This window comes from Equus quagga, chromosome 4 (genome assembly GCF_021613505.1).
Source record: "Equus quagga isolate Etosha38 chromosome 4, UCLA_HA_Equagga_1.0, whole genome shotgun sequence".
Classification (NCBI taxonomy): domain Eukaryota; kingdom Metazoa; phylum Chordata; class Mammalia; order Perissodactyla; family Equidae; genus Equus; species Equus quagga.
Genome location: NC_060270.1, coordinates 41,695,096 through 41,712,508, shown reverse-complemented (window position 1 = coordinate 41,712,508; position 17,413 = coordinate 41,695,096). Strand labels below are relative to the sequence as shown.

The following is a 17,413-nucleotide window of genomic DNA, read 5'->3' as shown; positions in this document are numbered from 1 at the left end:
ACTCCAACTGCTAAGAGTATTAAGTAATATTTAGTATATGTACCAATTTTTCTTTCTAAAATACGAAAAACTCTGAATTACACACCTAGCTTAAAGGGATTGTAGAACTATATTGATCTTTATAGTCTGATGTCCCCTTGAAGGCAACAACAAATCGTAGTGAAGAATCTGCGTCAGTGTTAACTTACTTTATATGTGAAGAAAAGAACAGAAAAGCTACATCTGAACAAAAACTTTTAATTGATTCTCTCATTCATGTCAGTTCATTATTTTGATGTTGTTTAATATTGGTTCTATCTAGTATGTGTGTCTGCATGTGTGTATGTATGTATATATTTTTATACACATACTTTTTTTTTTTTAGATCTATGTTCGAACAGGTATCTACCATGGAGGAGAACCCTTATGCGATAATGTGAACACTCAAAGAGTACCTTGTTCCAATCCCAGGTAAAGAAGTATATGGATTTATATTCTAAAAGTTATATTAGTGTTTAGCAATGTAATCAATAAAAGTAGTATATTTTACATCATTAGTTTTATACAAGTCATATAGATTACTAGGCATTTACATATAGAACATAAAGACTTCCTGTCAAATGAGTATCAATCACAGGATGACTTTATTGATTCTCTCTAAAATTTTATTGGAAGGGTTTTTCTGATTCTCTCTTCCCATTGTATCAAGGAGAGAACAGAATGTGGTTACAGTTTTGTGCCATTGATTCCCCACATTCCATAAAATTGACTTTTTATTCTTTTATCTCCATTTTCATTTACATTTAGAAGTGAGAGTTGGCAATCAACTGCAGAGCCGGACTACTCTGAGGCAGTTTCCTTCACATCACTCCCGAGAATAGATGTTTATGGCATTCAAATGAAGAGTCTTTGGGAACAAATCAATTTCTTAGGGGGAGGGGGATTATGGGGAGCATTTAAAATTATTACTGTCTAGATATAATGAAGAAATAAAAGGTAGTATAATCCAACAAACTTGCCATCCTGCCATTTCTTTGCCTCTCTCTGTAGGATCATTTGGGAATGAGAGTCTACCCCTGAATATAATAGCGATATTTTAAGAGAATTTAAATTGGTATCAAAGACTAAAGATAGACTTCGTAGTCTAGAAATAGAGCTAACTAGTGAATCCTCCAGAAGAAAATTTCATAATGAATTTAGACTGAGTTCTAGAAGAGTCAAGAAAAAGTTCTGGTGTTGTAAGTAAGTTACTTGAGGTGGCCACCCTTCTAGAGCCTGGGTGAAATTCAAAGAGAGGGTAGCCTTCTCTCCCAAGAGGAAGGGAAAGAATAGTTCCTCACCCACCTGAACTATTGTAGGTCAGAAAGTCCATCATTCAGGTTAGAAGTTATGCTGTGGCAACATACAGCCCCAGGATGTTTTGAAATTTTTGTTAGAACAAGTTTCTTTTGCACTCGTACTGCATATCTGTCACAGGTTGACTGGGTGGTTGTGGAAGGAACAGAAACACAATATTTGAGGAAATAATGACCAGAAATCTTCCAGAGTTGGTGAAAACTATAAAACCAACAATCTAAGGAGTTCAACAAACCCCAAGGAAAGACCTCCAAATAATATTGGGTAGATTTATCCTAGTTGTTTCAAGTACTAAAAGTAGACTAGCTTTATAAAAGTAAAAGGTAAATTTATTTAATAATATGAGATTAAAATGTCAAAATTTTAGTAAATTAAGCCAGCTATTTAGAAAGGACTTATATTTGATTATCTTTTCAAGAATTCTCTAGTCTAAATCCCTATGGTAGTAGTGTGAAGATTTAAGTAAATTTTTGACTTTTCTGTATTTACCCCAAAAAATGAGATAAAAGAATATGAAGTTCTTAGAAAGATAAAGAAGTATTTATTTTAAAAATTCTTACTGAGATGGATTGTTCTAAATCTGTGCTTTCCATATGCTAGATAAATTAGATACATTATGATTTCTTCATAAAAATGTTGGCAGTTATTTTCCAAAATCAGAATCAATTTGGACTATATATATATACACACACACACACACACACAAAACCATTGCCTAAAAATAAAGAACTTAATTGTGTGTGTGTGAGTGCACATGCACTTGTATAGACTTTACAAGAGAGAAACATGTTTTATTCAGTTTGCATAGTACTGAACAACTACAGTCATAGGACATAGCTTTCTCAGAAAGTGTGTAGAAAATTTCCCACCAATTAGAGCAATTCTAAAGATTTTGAACTAATAAAAAGTCCTAGGTACATTTAAATACATTTAAGTACATGTATCTTTAATTTTTCTTAAATTACTGTGGACTTATCTAGTCCAACAGTATTTCTTCTCCCTGCATTTATTATTTCTTTCCCCTTTAGAATTCCTTCTTGCTAATAAGTTCCTCCATTTTAAATATGTCTTCGCTGTATAATTGGACCATATATTTCTGTTTATCTTTGTCTGTAATCAAGCAAAGATACTAGAATAAGTATAACTTGTTTTACTGATAAAGTTTTATACCTTAGTTTAGCTAATTAAAAATAGAATTTTTTTACCATTTTATTGTTGTCTTGTTTTATTTATTATCGAAAAATAGAATTATGAAGAAGCCATTTGAAAAGTTTTCAAAGTTAGTATCTAGCACTTGAGCTTTTACTGTGGACCAATTACTTCTCTAATTACTTATTTTATCTCATTTAATCTTCACATCAACTTTATGAGAGTAAGTACTATTAGTAGTCCCATTTCACAGATAAGAAAACAGACAAAGCCAAGGTCACATATCTAGTAAAATAATAGAAACAAGATTCTACTCCAGGTAGTCTGACTTCTGAGTCCATATTGTTAACCATTGCTGTAATTTTTTTAAAAAACTATTTAGTGTACTTGGCTCTTTGAAAATATATCCACTGAATATAGACATAATTTCACATGTAATATGGAGTAAATTGAAGCAATTTATCATAAAAATTTTTTTATCATCACTTTTGATAGCAACTTTTTATTCTTATTATGAATGTCAAGTTTTATTACCTCTTGTGAAGTAGTTATTCTGAAATTTAAGTACTTTCTCCTTACATATCCTTCATTTTATTTACATACTGACATTTAAATTAATGGATTCTTCTGAATAAAACTGCATCATATTTAAAAGTAATTAAATATAATTGTAATCATAATAGGAAGTCTTATTTTATCTCATTTAGTTTCCCTTTTCTGTTTGCCTTTTCTATAAGCTAATTTGTTTTAAATGTTTTTTTTACTGAAGTATAGCACAAATGCATAAAAGTATACAAATCATAATTGTACAGTTCAGTGAATTATCACACAGTGAATACCCGTGCAACCACTATGCTGGTCGAGAACATTTTTCAGCATTCCAAAAACCCCTCCTCATGCCCCCTCCCAATCCATTATCCTTCTGTCCTGCCCAAAGAAGTCAGCTACCATCCTGACTTCTAACACTATTGGATAGTTTTGGCTGCTTTTGAATTTTATATAAACGGACTCAAGGAGTAGATATTATTTTGTGTCTAGCTTCTTTCATTCAATATTATGTTTGTAAGATTTCATCCATATTGTAAGTAACTAGTGTCCATTCCCATTGCTGTATAGTATTCCATTATATGAATATACGATAGTTTATCTGTTCTCCTGTTGGACGTTTGGGTTATTTGAAGTTTGGGGATAATGTAAATAATTCTATTAGCATTCTGTGCACAAATGTGCAAGTATTTGTGGTTTTATACCTAGAGGTGGAACTGAGTCATGGGTCAGTTTTAGTAGATTATGCTTTCCAAATTGGTTGTACAAATTACACCTCCACTAGCAGTGTATGAGATTTCCTGTTACTACACATCCTTACCACTCCTGGGTATCATCAGTCTTTATAGTTTTAGCCATTCTCTTGTATAGTGATATCTCTATAAGATTTTATTTTGTGTTTTCTGGATGACAAATGATATTGACTAGTTTTTCATGTCTATTGGTCATTTGGATATGATCTTGTGAAGTATCTGTTCCATCAGTCTCTGCCCTGTTTTTCATTTGATTTGTCTTTTTCTTGATGATTTATAGGAGTCATTTATATCTCTAGATAAAGCTTTTTCTTTTGGTAAATTCTTTTTTTCTTTAAAATTTTACATAGATGGAATGAATGGCTGAATTACGATATATACATTCCTGATCTTCCTCGTGCTGCTCGACTTTGCCTTTCCATTTGTTCTGTTAAAGGCAGAAAGGGTGCTAAAGAGGTAAAGTATTTCAGAAGTAATTATATTTACCTCTAAAAACTCCCAGTTATACTGCTGATTGAATTTTTATCAAGGAAGGGATATTATTTTTCTTTTTATTTAAACAAAATTAATAGGGCCATCTCTGGTGGCCTAGTGGTTAAGTTCAGCAAGCTCCGCTTTGGTGGTGCACATTTGGTTTCCCGGTGCAGAGTTACACCACTCCTCTGTTAGCGCCCACGCTGTGGTGGCAGCTCACATACAAAAAGAGGAAGATTGGCAGCATATGTTAGCTCAGGGCAAATCTTCCTCAGCAAAAAAAATTATTGAAACGTTTTTAAATATTTAATAAATACCATAGAACAATACTTTGGGAGAGCTTACGGAATTTATTTCTGATGGGTGAGTAAGTATGGTCCTGAGTTCGTATTGATACAATTGATACATGCAAAGTGACTACACACAAATATCTGTTCAGTGCCTCCATGCACATATCTGCCTTGCTTGATTCGGTTCATATTTCCTACTTATAATTAAAGAAAATACATGTAATTTCACATGAGAAAAAAAGAAAGTACTTTTACTTTGAAAAAATGTGGTTTGTTATGGACATCATTATAGAGACACTTGTTGAATTCTTTCTGGGAAAGAAAAGTGTTTTGAAATGCATTTTATAATCCATAGAGTGGTGAGTATTTTTCTGTTTGTTTTTTAAGGAACATTGTCCATTGGCCTGGGGAAATATAAACTTGTTTGATTACACAGATACTCTAGTATCTGGAAAAATGGCTTTGAATCTTTGGCCAGTACCTCATGGACTAGAAGATTTGCTGAACCCTATTGGTGTTACTGGGTCAAATCCAAATAAAGTAAGCTTTTTATTATCATAAGTTAGATTTTTTTTTTATGACAGTCAAGCACAATATATATAATCACTTTTATTCCATCTCTTAGGAAACTCCATGCTTAGAGTTGGAGTTTGACTGGTTCAGCAGTGTGGTAAAGTTTCCAGATATGTCAGTGATTGAAGAGCATGCCAATTGGTCTGTATCCCGAGAAGCAGGATTTAGTTATTCCCATGCAGGACTGGTAAGGCAAATCACTGAGTTTTCTTAAGTATTAGTCATAATCAGTGGATTTGGGTACATGCTCTTTGTTTGGAAAAGGTTTCATGTGTTTTAGTTAGACTGGCATAGATACTGTAGACTCTACAACAGTATTGCCATATTATAAAATTCTCTACGTGCTGACATTTTTACTGCAGCTCTGCTTCTTTTTAGTCTATTCAGAGCCCTAGCCTGCCTTCATCTAACAAATATTTATTGAATGCTGACTATACATATGTATTTATTGTATGATAGGTACTAGGAAATAGAGTTTTGACCTAACGAGACCCCCATGAAATATACAATCTAATGATGAAAATAGATATTAAAATGGTAAAAAGCAGAAGTATAAGATTATAAATCATGATAAGTGCCATGAAGGAAAAAACAATAGTGTGCCAAGAATGACTACCTGAGGGTTGGGGGGAAAGGCTAATATATTAGGTTCTGGAAAGACCTCTCCAAGCTGGTAACCTTGAAGTTGAAACCAAAGTATAAATATGTTGTTAGTTGAGCTTGGAAGCAGAGGAAATAGGTTTACCACCATAGTCTCGATCCACTAGAAAAGAATATATATGAAATGGAATTTAAATATTGATCTAGTTATCTGAGCTTGACCATAACTTTGGAAGCACAATGTAACTGGGTTCAGGGACCATTAACTCTCGGTTATTTCTCAAGAGCAAAGGTGTCAATGCTAAGAGAAGAGGATATTTTTCTTCTTTGGTGTCTTTTCCCCAATTTCCAAATTTACCACTTTTTCTTTGGCCTGGTTGTAGGTTATACATAGACCATCCAATGAATGTGGGCCCAAGAGGTCCTGGAATAAGCTTACCCCAGTAACAGTAGCACCCAGGGGCATCTGGAATCCTGCATTAAGGAACTTTATTTACAGCTCAGTTTAGAGCTGTGTGCTCCGTAAGGAGTTTACCAGTCCCTTTTGTAAACTGAGTAATAATAACCTTGTTTATTTACTTTCAAAGATATATAGAAGGTATTTTGATAAGTAAAAATTAATTTAAAATCATTACCAAATTCTATCAGATACTAAAAGTAGAATTAACTTTTTTGACGTTAAAAAGGGATTCTCATTCTTGAAAAATGTAGCCACTGTTCTTTAAGTTTAATTCCTTGTTGATGATATTGTTAACATTTATCAAGTGCTTACTGTGTACCAAATGCCATGCCAATCACTTTTCACATTATTATCTCATCTAATCTTAAAAGCAGTCTCTATGAAGGTAGGTACTATTATGATCCCTATTTTATCGGTAAGGAAACAGGCTTAAGGAGTTTAAATAACTTATCTGGTGTCACTGTTTAATAAGTTTGAGCCTCTTACTTTTTACCATTCTGTTATGACTGAAGAGGAATTCCTTAATTTTGAAATCGGGATTAAAATACTGGTGAGCATTCCCATGAAATGTTCATAACCCTATCCAATTAGTTATACCTGTGAACTGAGTTACCAGACTCAAGTCACTTAAAAATTCATTTATCTCCTATTTTATTCATACATTCACATGGAACTCAGTTTGCCATCAGAGTCTGTTGAAGCCAGTTTTAGCTTTTGAGTTTCTTTTTTGAGCTGTTCTAAATCGTTATAAGGATTGATATTTTACTTTCTTCTTCTTTTTCTTCCAAAATAAAAGGAAAATTTGTTTACTTTTATAATAGAATAAAACTAATTATTTCAATTACCATTGGGTCTGTTGAAAACTTTCATAAATCTAAGATACATTAAGGGATCATAGTTTTCCTGTATCTTAAAGCATTTCACTATTTTATCATTATTTATTAATTACTTCCAACTATGCTAAAAAAAAGACTAAAATAATATGAAAATATAAAAGGGTAGATTTATTTTATGAAATAAATCATCATTATTACATCATCCTTCAGTCTTCTTATTCCATTGCCCCGTGTCTTGCATCATCTTTCCAGAGGTATAAAGAAGCCTGCAAACAGTGTCTTTGTAGTTTTTTGTTGTTGTTATTTTTTAGGCTTCTCAACTTCAACACTGTTGCCATTTTGGGCCAAATAATTCTTTGTTTGTAGGGGCTATCCTGTGCATTACAGGATGTTTAGCAGCATCCCTGGCCTCTACCCACTAGATTCCAGTAGCGCCACCACCCAAGTTGTGACAATCAAAAATGTGTCCAAAAAATATCAAAGGTCCCTGGGAGGTAGAGAAGACACACTCACCCTAGTTGAGAACCACTACTCCAGACTCTAATGATGATGGTGAAATTGATCATATAAGTGAAATGTCAGATGAAAATATCCTAAGTGAATTTCCTTAAACTCAAAAAACAATGAGTGGACAATATATTTCCAAGGACAAAAAGGAAATATGGTATTCACATTCAGTTAGTCATTCAACAGGGATGACTTCATCACACAATATATTTTATAAGAATCTGGACCACACCTTATCTTTTGCCATATTCTTTCCATCTTGTATGATGTTGTGCACCAAAACTTACTTGATACACTTTCTAAGTGGATAAATGCTGCAGGCAGGTGTGTATAAAAGATAACTGGAAGGAAAAAGGTGATGTAGAAATTTTAAAGATCCTTGGATTGATTATTCTGATTGATATCTATAAGTATAAAAATAGAAATGTTTTACAGTTATGAAGCAAAGAAGATGGCTATCCTCTCTTCAACAAAATTATGAGCATGAAAGTTTTCAAAAGCATTGCATTTTGACAATGCAAGTATGAGAACAAAAACCAGAAGTAATGATAAGCTAAAACTTATTAGATATGCATTTGAAATCTGGAATCAGTATTTACAAGGTGAATGTGTTTTTTGCTCATAAATGATGGTTGGTGAGCAAGCAGTTAGTTTCAGTCAAAGGATATTGCCCGTTTTGGATTATAAATTTGGTTTTACTATGTTTAAATTCTTTATTAAGATGTCTAATGAAATTGTTTTTTACCGTCACTTTATTCTCTAGATTATTTTATATTACTAATATGAACAGATAAAAATAAGGAAATAATATAAAAGAATGGAGTCCATTGGACCCAGATGGTAAATGGTCATGACTACTTTTTCTGGTGAATTAAGGATTATTTATTATCTCTTAGGTGAACTATAGCAGTAGTCTCCTCACTAACTGGTCTCTCTCCTTCCACAGAGGAGCCAGAATAATCTTTATGAAACAAATTACATCATGGTATTCGTCCTTTAAATACTTTTCACAAAAAATAAAATCCAAACCTTTTACCTCGACCTGCAAATTTTACATGCCCTGCGCATGACCTCCTGTCACGCACTTCTCTCCCTCATCTGCTGGGCTTCAGACTCACTGGCCTTCCTCCTGTTCCTCCTTCCCACCAGACTGGTTCTCTCCTTGGGGCACTTTCACTGTTTCCTCCATCTCCAACAGTCTTTTCTCTGATCTTAGCGTGGAAGGTTCTTTTTGTCATTTGGGTCACAAATTAAATATTACCTTCTCAGAGGCCATTTCTGGACAGCCAGTCTAAATTAGCCACTGAGTCATTCTCTGTCACATCACCCAGAGTATTTCTGTCAGCTCTCCCATATTTTTCTTATTTGTTCATTTAATTTTCCACTATAATGGAGGCCCTGTTAGTGCAAGATATTTTACTGTTTTATGACCCCAACAGTAAGAACAGGACAAGGCACCCAGTACATGTTTTAATAAATATTTGAATGAATATGTGCCAGTAATATTTCTTTATGCTGTTGGATAAATTAACTGTTTAAATGTATAAACAGCAAGTAGCATGGATGTCTGCTTTTAGCCATTAGGGATATGTGTAACCAATTCTGAGGAGTGTGTATTTGTTTTGCATAATACATTAATATGCATTCATAATTATTCATTATACAATTAATATACCTATATTTAAAGGGAATAAATACATTACTTGGAATCTTGAATTATACTAAAAGTTATGGTGTTTGCTTTTTTAGTTTCCTAACATTCAGTCTACAGTGTTTTAATGGGGCTGTTTCCTTTCCTTTTTTCCCTTAATTTTACTCTTTAAATTTGAAAGCCTTGCAGTGATTATAAGGATATATTCAGGCAAGGATTATGAAAGAATTTACATGTTTATTTTATTATTTTACTATTTCTTATTCCAGAAACATTAGCAGATTAGTTAATAGTATACTAGGAAGGGGCCTCATCGGGAAGAAAAGTAAATTATTCTCTACTACTCCCTAGTATCCCAATCTGGTCTTATCCCTGACTAACTTTGGCAGTTACTGTTCTGTGGTTGGTGGTAATGTTAACCAAGTAAGTTATTGGATTTGTCTTAAGTTGGTTCTTCCCCATCCTGAAAATAAAGTCTTGCAGTAAGATAAACTGTTGAGTAACAGTTAAGCAATGTAAGGTTTATCGACAATTAATTTTCTTTTTTTGTAGATCACTCATGAATCCAAGGGGGAAAATATGGCAAAGAAAATCATATAAGATGTTACTTTATTTTACAGAGTAACAGACTAGCTAGAGACAATGAATTAAGAGAAAATGATAAAGAACAACTACGAGCAATTTGTACGCGAGATCCTCTATCTGAAATCACTGAGCAAGAGAAAGATTTTCTGTGGAGCCACAGGTAAGTTTTAAGGTGGAGACTCTTTCTTTCCTCTATTACAGAAGAAAGAAGTGACTTCGGCTGATCTTGCCATGTTTCTACCATACTATTAGAGTAAAGAACGCATAATTTACATGACTTTTTTTATTATTATAAACATTATCCTTGTCAAAACTGGCTATATAGATCAATATTTCTAGAAAATCATGCTTCATTGGTACTAACCTTGCACATTGAAGGCTTTTTTAAAATTCTAAATCCCTGATACAACTTTTTTTAGGATTTGGGGGTTTTTTGTTTGTTTTTTAAACACAAGATCCAAAAAAAGTACCCAGTAGCTTTAGATAGATTTGATTGGTCTAGATATTTCAATTTTTAGGCATTCCTTTCATTTTTCCTTTTTTTAATACTTCCTCAAAGTAGTAGTGTAATACCTTATTTTCACTTATGAAGAAATTATCCTACAACTTGTAGGTGTATACTAGTTTATTTAAATAAAGCAGTTGCAGTACATTTCTGCAGAAAGTTCATTAAAACAAATTTTTCCCAGTGACCACGGTAGAAGTGGTGACTGTCTTCGTGGTTCATGGTGAATAAGTAGGTGAATAATAGGAGCTATATACCATTATAACATAAATTCGTAAATTTTCCTATCTGACCTTCATTTGGATTTTCCTTTGGTCTTTCATGCCATTATAACTGTGTCAAAGTATATATATACATATGTATGCACCTGTAGTGTTAAATGCTGATTTCTTTTGATTTTAAAGAAGGCTGGTAATGGTAAGACGTTTTAAAAGTGTTTGGAACCTCTTAAAGATTGCATAGTTGGAATTTTAGATATCCAGGCCTTTTGATAACACACAAGAATGTTTTTTATTTTGTTTTGTCTTTTCCACACAGACACTATTGTGTAACTATCCCTGAAATTCTGCCCAAATTGCTTCTGTCCGTTAAGTGGAATTCTAGAGATGAAGTAGCTCAGGTAAATGCGTGTTTGAGATTACTGAGTGGCTGTTGCACAAATTTGGTATGTCGCTCAAATTGTTTTCTCTCAGAAAGTCTGCATAAGTATAAGAGATGAAATAGACTGTGTTTTAAATTAATTAATAATGGTAATATAGTAGAGAAGAATATTGTTCACACCACTTCCATTGATAAAATTAATTAGTTCACCCCACCATTTTGCTCTGCCCCCTCCTGATAAAATTAATTAGAACTGAACATGTTAAGTAGCAAATTCATAAGGGGGGCTTTTATCGAAACCAATTTTAAAATAAGAAATTAAAGCAGTTTCTTAGAGGGTTCATTCACAACTCTCTTTCCTTTTTAAATATGATTTATTATCTTTTTCGAACACAGATGTACTGCTTGGTAAAAGATTGGCCTCCAATCAAACCTGAACAGGCTATGGAGCTTCTGGACTGCAATTACCCAGACCCTATGGTTCGCGGTTTTGCTGTTCGATGCTTGGAAAAATATTTAACAGATGACAAACTTTCTCAGTACTTAATTCAGCTAGTGCAGGTAAAATAATGTCAAGTAAAAAAATAGTGGTTTATTTTAAATCCTGCAACTTCCAAAGCCTAGTGTATTGACTGGTTTTATGCTTTTTTAACAATCAGTCTTATTACCAGTAGTATCTTTCTTTCTAAAAAATTTCTTTAAATCCAACCATGCAGAAACTGACCCCAATTGATGTGGAGTTGTTTTTATGTTTGTTTTTGATCACATAGGTCCTAAAATATGAACAGTATTTGGATAACCTGCTTGTGAGATTTTTACTCAAGAAAGCATTGACTAATCAAAGGATTGGGCACTTTTTCTTTTGGCATTTAAAGTAAGTCAAATTATTTTCCCACTTAACTCTTTAAATATATATTACTCATTTTCTTTATAGATGTATAAATATGTTTACTTATAAGCTGTTGTTTTTATTTGGGAGTTTCCCATACTGAAAGTATGTTGTACCAGTGATGTTTCCCTCAGCTTTTTTCTTTTAACATTAAATAAGCAGTAAAATTCAAAACTGAATTTTATACAGGAATGAGAGCTGGAATACTTTTAAAGATTTTGAATCTACTTTAAGCAAAGTAAAATTTCCTAGGTCCAGATTAATGTTGCAGTTGATTTCACTGTGTGTGTGGATTAAAATATCCCAAAATAAAAAAAATGTCACCTTGGAATTCAGAACAGTAATGACAAAATCCCAAGTTTCCTACTAGAAAACAAGCTAATTAAGAACGAAAACTATTGGGGCCGGCCCCGTGGCCAGGTGGTTAAGTTCACGCACTCCGCTTCAGTGGCCCAGGGTTTCGCCGGTTCGAATCCTGGGTGCAGACATGGCACCTCTCATCAAGCCATGCTGAGGCGGCATCCCATATGCCACAACTAGAAGGACCCACAACTGAAAATACACAACTATGTACCAGGGGGCTTTGGGGAGAAAAAGGAGAAATAAAATCTTTTAAAAAAAGAAAAGAATAAAAAGTATTTTTACAGAATTTGATATATCTGTATTACTCACAGTTGGAGTCATAAACCATACATTTTTTCTAAATTTAGAAACAGATCTGTAATATGATTTTTTAAATGCTAAAAGAAGTCCAAAGTGGAAACTAGAAGCTAGGTTTAAATTAACTTGAATTCAGAGACAGCATAGAAAAGGGACAGGTATGCCAGGAGAGTCAAATAGTACTCACTGAGCTCTTTGCTCCCTCCTTATTCATTTTATTATTTTTTGTACCTAATTTCCTTTTTTTCATGTTCCTGTATCTTGTGCTGAGATTAGTGAATGAAAAGTAGTTGAAATAAACCTAAAAGCTAGTTTATTAAATTTACATTTCCAAGAATTACCTGAAATGTTTGATTGTTTTACTTCTAAATGATAGGTTTTAAATCATTTTGTTGTTAGTGTGATTATAACATTTATTGGATTTAGAAAATGGATTTTCTTAAAAAAGAGTGTCTGTATAACTCATTTAAGACTATTTATTTTTTAATCTTGCACTATTCTTTTAGGTCTGAGATGCACAATAAAACAGTCAGTCAGAGGTTTGGCCTGCTTTTGGAGTCCTATTGTCGTGCATGTGGAATGTATTTAAAGCACCTGAATCGGCAAGTTGAGGCTATGGAAAAGCTCATTAACTTAACTGACATTCTCAAACAAGAGAAGAAGGATGAAACACAAAAGGTATGTAACTCTAGTTTGTTTTTGAGACTCTCTCCATTGCAGTGGGGCAGGATTTGAGAGCTCAATATATTTGCTGATTATGGGCCTTAGAATCAAGCAGATTAGGATTTGAATCCAAGCTCCACTGCCTCTGAACTTTGTAATGTTAGACACATTATTTAGTCTCTTGAGATTTGTTTTCCTTACGTATAAAGTGAGAATAATACTTTCTTCGTAGGGTTACTGTGAGAATCAAATGACATGAGATATGCAGAGCGCCTGTCACAGTCCCTAGAACACAGAGGAGCCCAATCAATGTTAGCTCCCTCCTCTTTCCCTTCCTTTCTCTTTTATATAGCCCTAAGTTTTAAAAATGATTTTTCCTTATTGTGTGTCATTTATTCTTTTAGTAATGACCCTGAAATTGAGTGGAAAGAAATCAGTTTTTACATCCTAAGTTTGAATGGACTCAGTCACACAGTGAATATATCACGTGCTCTGGTCATCTGCAGTCTGGCTTGGTGTAACTGAGGAAGATCAGATGGAAAGGTTTCTCATGACCTTTTCCTGCTCCTGATCCTTTATTCAATCCACCACATCCAACAGTAAAAAGTGAGATCACTCCTCACCTCTAGTGAGACGAAAAAACAAAATCCTAGTTTATTAGTCCCCAAAGGAGGGAGAATGTAAATTAGCAGTACTGAATACATTTTTCCAACATCTTATTAATACTGCTTGAAGAAAAGAAAAACATTTAAAAGAAAGTTACTATATTAATCTAAATGTCATACAGTATGTGAGTGAGTTGATTTTATTGAAGTTGTGATATATAAGTTCAAATATAGGTTATTAATCTGTATTTGAAAATAATCGTACTGTTTCTGATGCTGGAATTGTGAGCAAGAGGGAGCTAGATCACTTTGAAAGAATAAAATTTATTGTATTTGTATTGTAACTGAGGTAAGAAACAAGAAAGTAGATGTTAGTTCAATTTGTAAATATAGGCATTTCTTCTAAGCTGGAATTTTCATATCACGGATTGGCTATGATACAGTGGATGAATTAGAAACATGAAATTCATTACTCAGATCACTGTTGGCTTAAATAGGATTGTGATAGAGAACTAAACTTGCAGTCCTAGGAACAAATGTAGTCACTTTGTGTGGTTTCATGTTTTATCATAACAATGATAAAGTGCAGGAAGCCCTGTGCTAACACCAGGGTTGATAGCGATAGAAAAAGAAATGCCTTTATGTGAGCAAGAGCTGCCCTAGTCAGTGAGGACTAGATTGTCTAGCTAGTCACTTAGACATAGTAGGAAAACAAAAACTTCATTACTCAAATTGTAGCATGAAAATTAATTCATTATGAATTCCTAGTCCCTAACCTCTTTTATTTCTCCACTCGCATTTTATGTTTTCCATAGACGGAGGTTTGCTAAAATAAAATGGCAGTTATTACATGATAGCTCAGCAGTCTGGGCTCTGGCTTGAATTGATTTAAAAAGGGTGTTTTTTTACTATGTACTAAAACCTGAGTATAATGTGAGACTCAGTGTATCAAATGTTTTTACAAGTCCTTTTCCCAGCAGTTTCTTTTAGCCTCACCAGATCTTAAAAAAGGTAAAAACCCAACAGAGGAAGAGTGAATGTGGTGTTTTCTGAAAAGCTTAAAAGTAAGGTTATTAAACTAAGCTAACATGATGTCTCCACAGTTTTTCCTCTACAACAAAGGTCAGCAAACTTTTTCTTGAAAGGCCAGATAGTAAATATTTTAGACTTTGCAGGTTATGCAATCTCTGTTGCAACTACTCAACTCCACTATTCTAGTGTGAAAACAACCAGTATCTAAATGAGTGGGCGTGGTGGTATTCCAGTACAATTTGATTTACAAAAACTGGCAGCTGGCCTGCAGGCCATAGTTGACCAAGCCTTGCTCTGCAGCCAAAACATTGCCACTGTCAGCATGCAGTTCTTCTCACAGGAAGGTGCACAGTGCTGTCCCTCTTGCCTCTCTGCCTGAGTGGTGCTGCTCTGTGTTACAGGAATCCTTCTGATTAGAATATAGCCAATCCAGAATATGGATTCCAAGACTGCCCAACACTAAGCTTCCAGTGTGTAAGAGAGATTAGCAGTTAGTTTTACCTTTTATGAAATCAGTTTCTAATCACGATTCTGCTTATTTATCAGGTACAGATGAAGTTTTTAGTTGAGCAGATGCGGCGACCAGATTTCATGGATGCTCTGCAGGGCTTTCTGTCTCCTCTAAACCCTGCTCATCAACTAGGAAATCTCAGGTAAGGTACTTTATTGGAAGTTTTATTATTTAAACAAGTACTCTTTCTGGAGAAAATCTGGAGAAAAGTCAAAATGTCTATTATAATTAGAATGTCCAATCATATATGCTTCCCTCTCCCATTCTCCTACATGCAAAATTAGAGTATTGAAGTGTTCGTAAGTTCGGAACTACATTTATTCAGAATGAGTTTTTACTACTTTAATAATAGAGTTTAAAATTTTCTTTAAAGATTGTATTTTTTTCCTTTTTCTCCCCAAAGCCCCCTGGTATATAGTTGTGTATTTTTAGTTGTGGGTCCTTCTAGTTGTGGCATGTGGGATGCCACCTCAGTGTGGCTTGATGAACGGTGCCATGTCTGCATCCAGGATTCAAACCAGTGAAACCCTGGGCCACCAAAGCTAACCACTCTGCCATGGGTCTGGCCCCTAGAGTTTAAAATTTTCTATGGCCAAAACTTTTGGTATCATACGATAAGAAATGGAGCGTATTATCTGTAAAACTAATGATATGTCCCAATATTTATTGAAAATTCATATGCTGTTATGTAAAAAATTTTTAAGCTTAATGTTTATTTTTTATTTATACTCCCTTGGAGAAATGAATTCATAAATAAAACTGAGGAGAAAGTTTAAAATTTTTATAACACTTCAAAAAGCTATACTGTATATGTATATATAAAAGAAATTTGAAGGCAAAAAGAACAACAAAGCTAAGATGCCTAGTGAAGTTTTTAACTATTTTAAAGGCTTGAAGAGTGTCGAATTATGTCCTCTGCCAAGAGGCCGCTGTGGTTGAATTGGGAGAACCCAGACATCATGTCAGAGTTACTCTTTCAGAACAATGAGATCATCTTTAAAAATGGTGATGGTAAGGAAGAGTATTAATGAACTTATGATGCATGAATTTAGCTATCTTTTTATACACAGGATATTTATGAACCACGAAGACTATTGAAAGCCATTTAAGGAATACGCATGTGGTAAAATATACAATATTAGACAGATGTCTTAACCTTTAGAATATGTATGTATAATTATTGAAAAGAAAAGAAGTACTAGGTTTAGAATCAGGTCTGAAATCACTTTCTAACTATTATTTGCTTAGCTGTGTGAGTATCCATAAATATTTGATGTGCTAGGCCCTGGGGTTGTAAGAATACACAAAGCAGAATCCCTGCCCTCTTAGAGCTTACAGTCTAGCAGGGAGAAGGGAGACATTAAACAAATAATTACAAAAGTAAAATTAGAACCGTGGTACAAAGGAAAAGTGTAGTCTGCTAAGGAATCACATAAACGAAGGTCCTAATTCACTTGGAGAACAGGCTGGGGGGGAATACGTTTTTATATACTAAAAAATGTATCATTGATGGTTTTCCATTGGAAAATGACATTTTAGCACTGAATTCTGTTAATCCCAATATTTTAACATAAACATGTTCAAATGTAAGGATGCAGAAAACTGAGTACTTTAAAATTTTTAATTTAAAATTTTTGTGAAATACATGCTGGCTTATCCTACATTGTTATACGAATGTGTTTATGCAGATACTTCAGAAATGGATTGAAGAATCAGAATATTGCTTCCTTATAGATTATTTTGAAGAGTAACTATAGCTCTATTTATTTTCTGTTTAAGAACAATGTGATGACATGATAACCCAAATTTGTATTTGTGGCATTAAGTGGTGGTATATATTATTTGATTTTCAGATTTACGGCAAGATATGCTAACACTTCAGATTATTCGCATTATGGAAAATATCTGGCAAAATCAAGGTCTTGATCTTCGGTAGGTAACCTGTAAAGCAACATGTATGTTGAAAGTTATCCTGAAAATAAACTCTTAATAAATATTCATTATAAAGCATATAGAGGCATATATCTATAAAGAATGTATGGAGTAGTAATTGACACTAGTTGATTACACTGTGGTACTTTCATTTGTCCTCCTCTTCCTTGGCTGACGAGATTCAGCCAGGTCAGAAGAGCTCTCTGATAAACTGGTAACAGGGACTCTCCTGCTGCCTCCAGAGTGCCACTGTTTAGG

General features: G+C 33.7%; 1 protein-coding gene across 2 annotated transcripts in view; it reads left to right on the top strand.

Annotated features, from left to right (window-relative positions):
- PIK3CA (phosphatidylinositol-4,5-bisphosphate 3-kinase catalytic subunit alpha) overlaps positions 1-17,413 on the top strand; it is a 73,138-nt gene that overhangs the window by 46,557 nt on the left and 9,168 nt on the right. Inside the window, exons 6-17 of one of the 2 annotated variants that reach the window (XM_046659094.1) lie at positions 365-450; positions 4,133-4,238; positions 4,934-5,086; positions 5,172-5,306; positions 9,794-9,918; positions 10,801-10,882; positions 11,260-11,424; positions 11,634-11,737; positions 12,919-13,090; positions 15,259-15,365; positions 16,113-16,234; positions 17,077-17,155. In XM_046659094.1, the coding sequence (XP_046515050.1) occupies positions 365-450; positions 4,133-4,238; positions 4,934-5,086; positions 5,172-5,306; positions 9,794-9,918; positions 10,801-10,882; positions 11,260-11,424; positions 11,634-11,737; positions 12,919-13,090; positions 15,259-15,365; positions 16,113-16,234; positions 17,077-17,155 (1,436 nt within the window). The remainder of the gene's footprint in view (positions 1-364; positions 451-4,132; positions 4,239-4,933; positions 5,087-5,171; positions 5,307-9,793; positions 9,919-10,800; positions 10,883-11,259; positions 11,425-11,633; positions 11,738-12,918; positions 13,091-15,258; positions 15,366-16,112; positions 16,235-17,076; positions 17,156-17,413) is intronic. The other variant, XM_046659096.1, reaches the window with a different exon arrangement.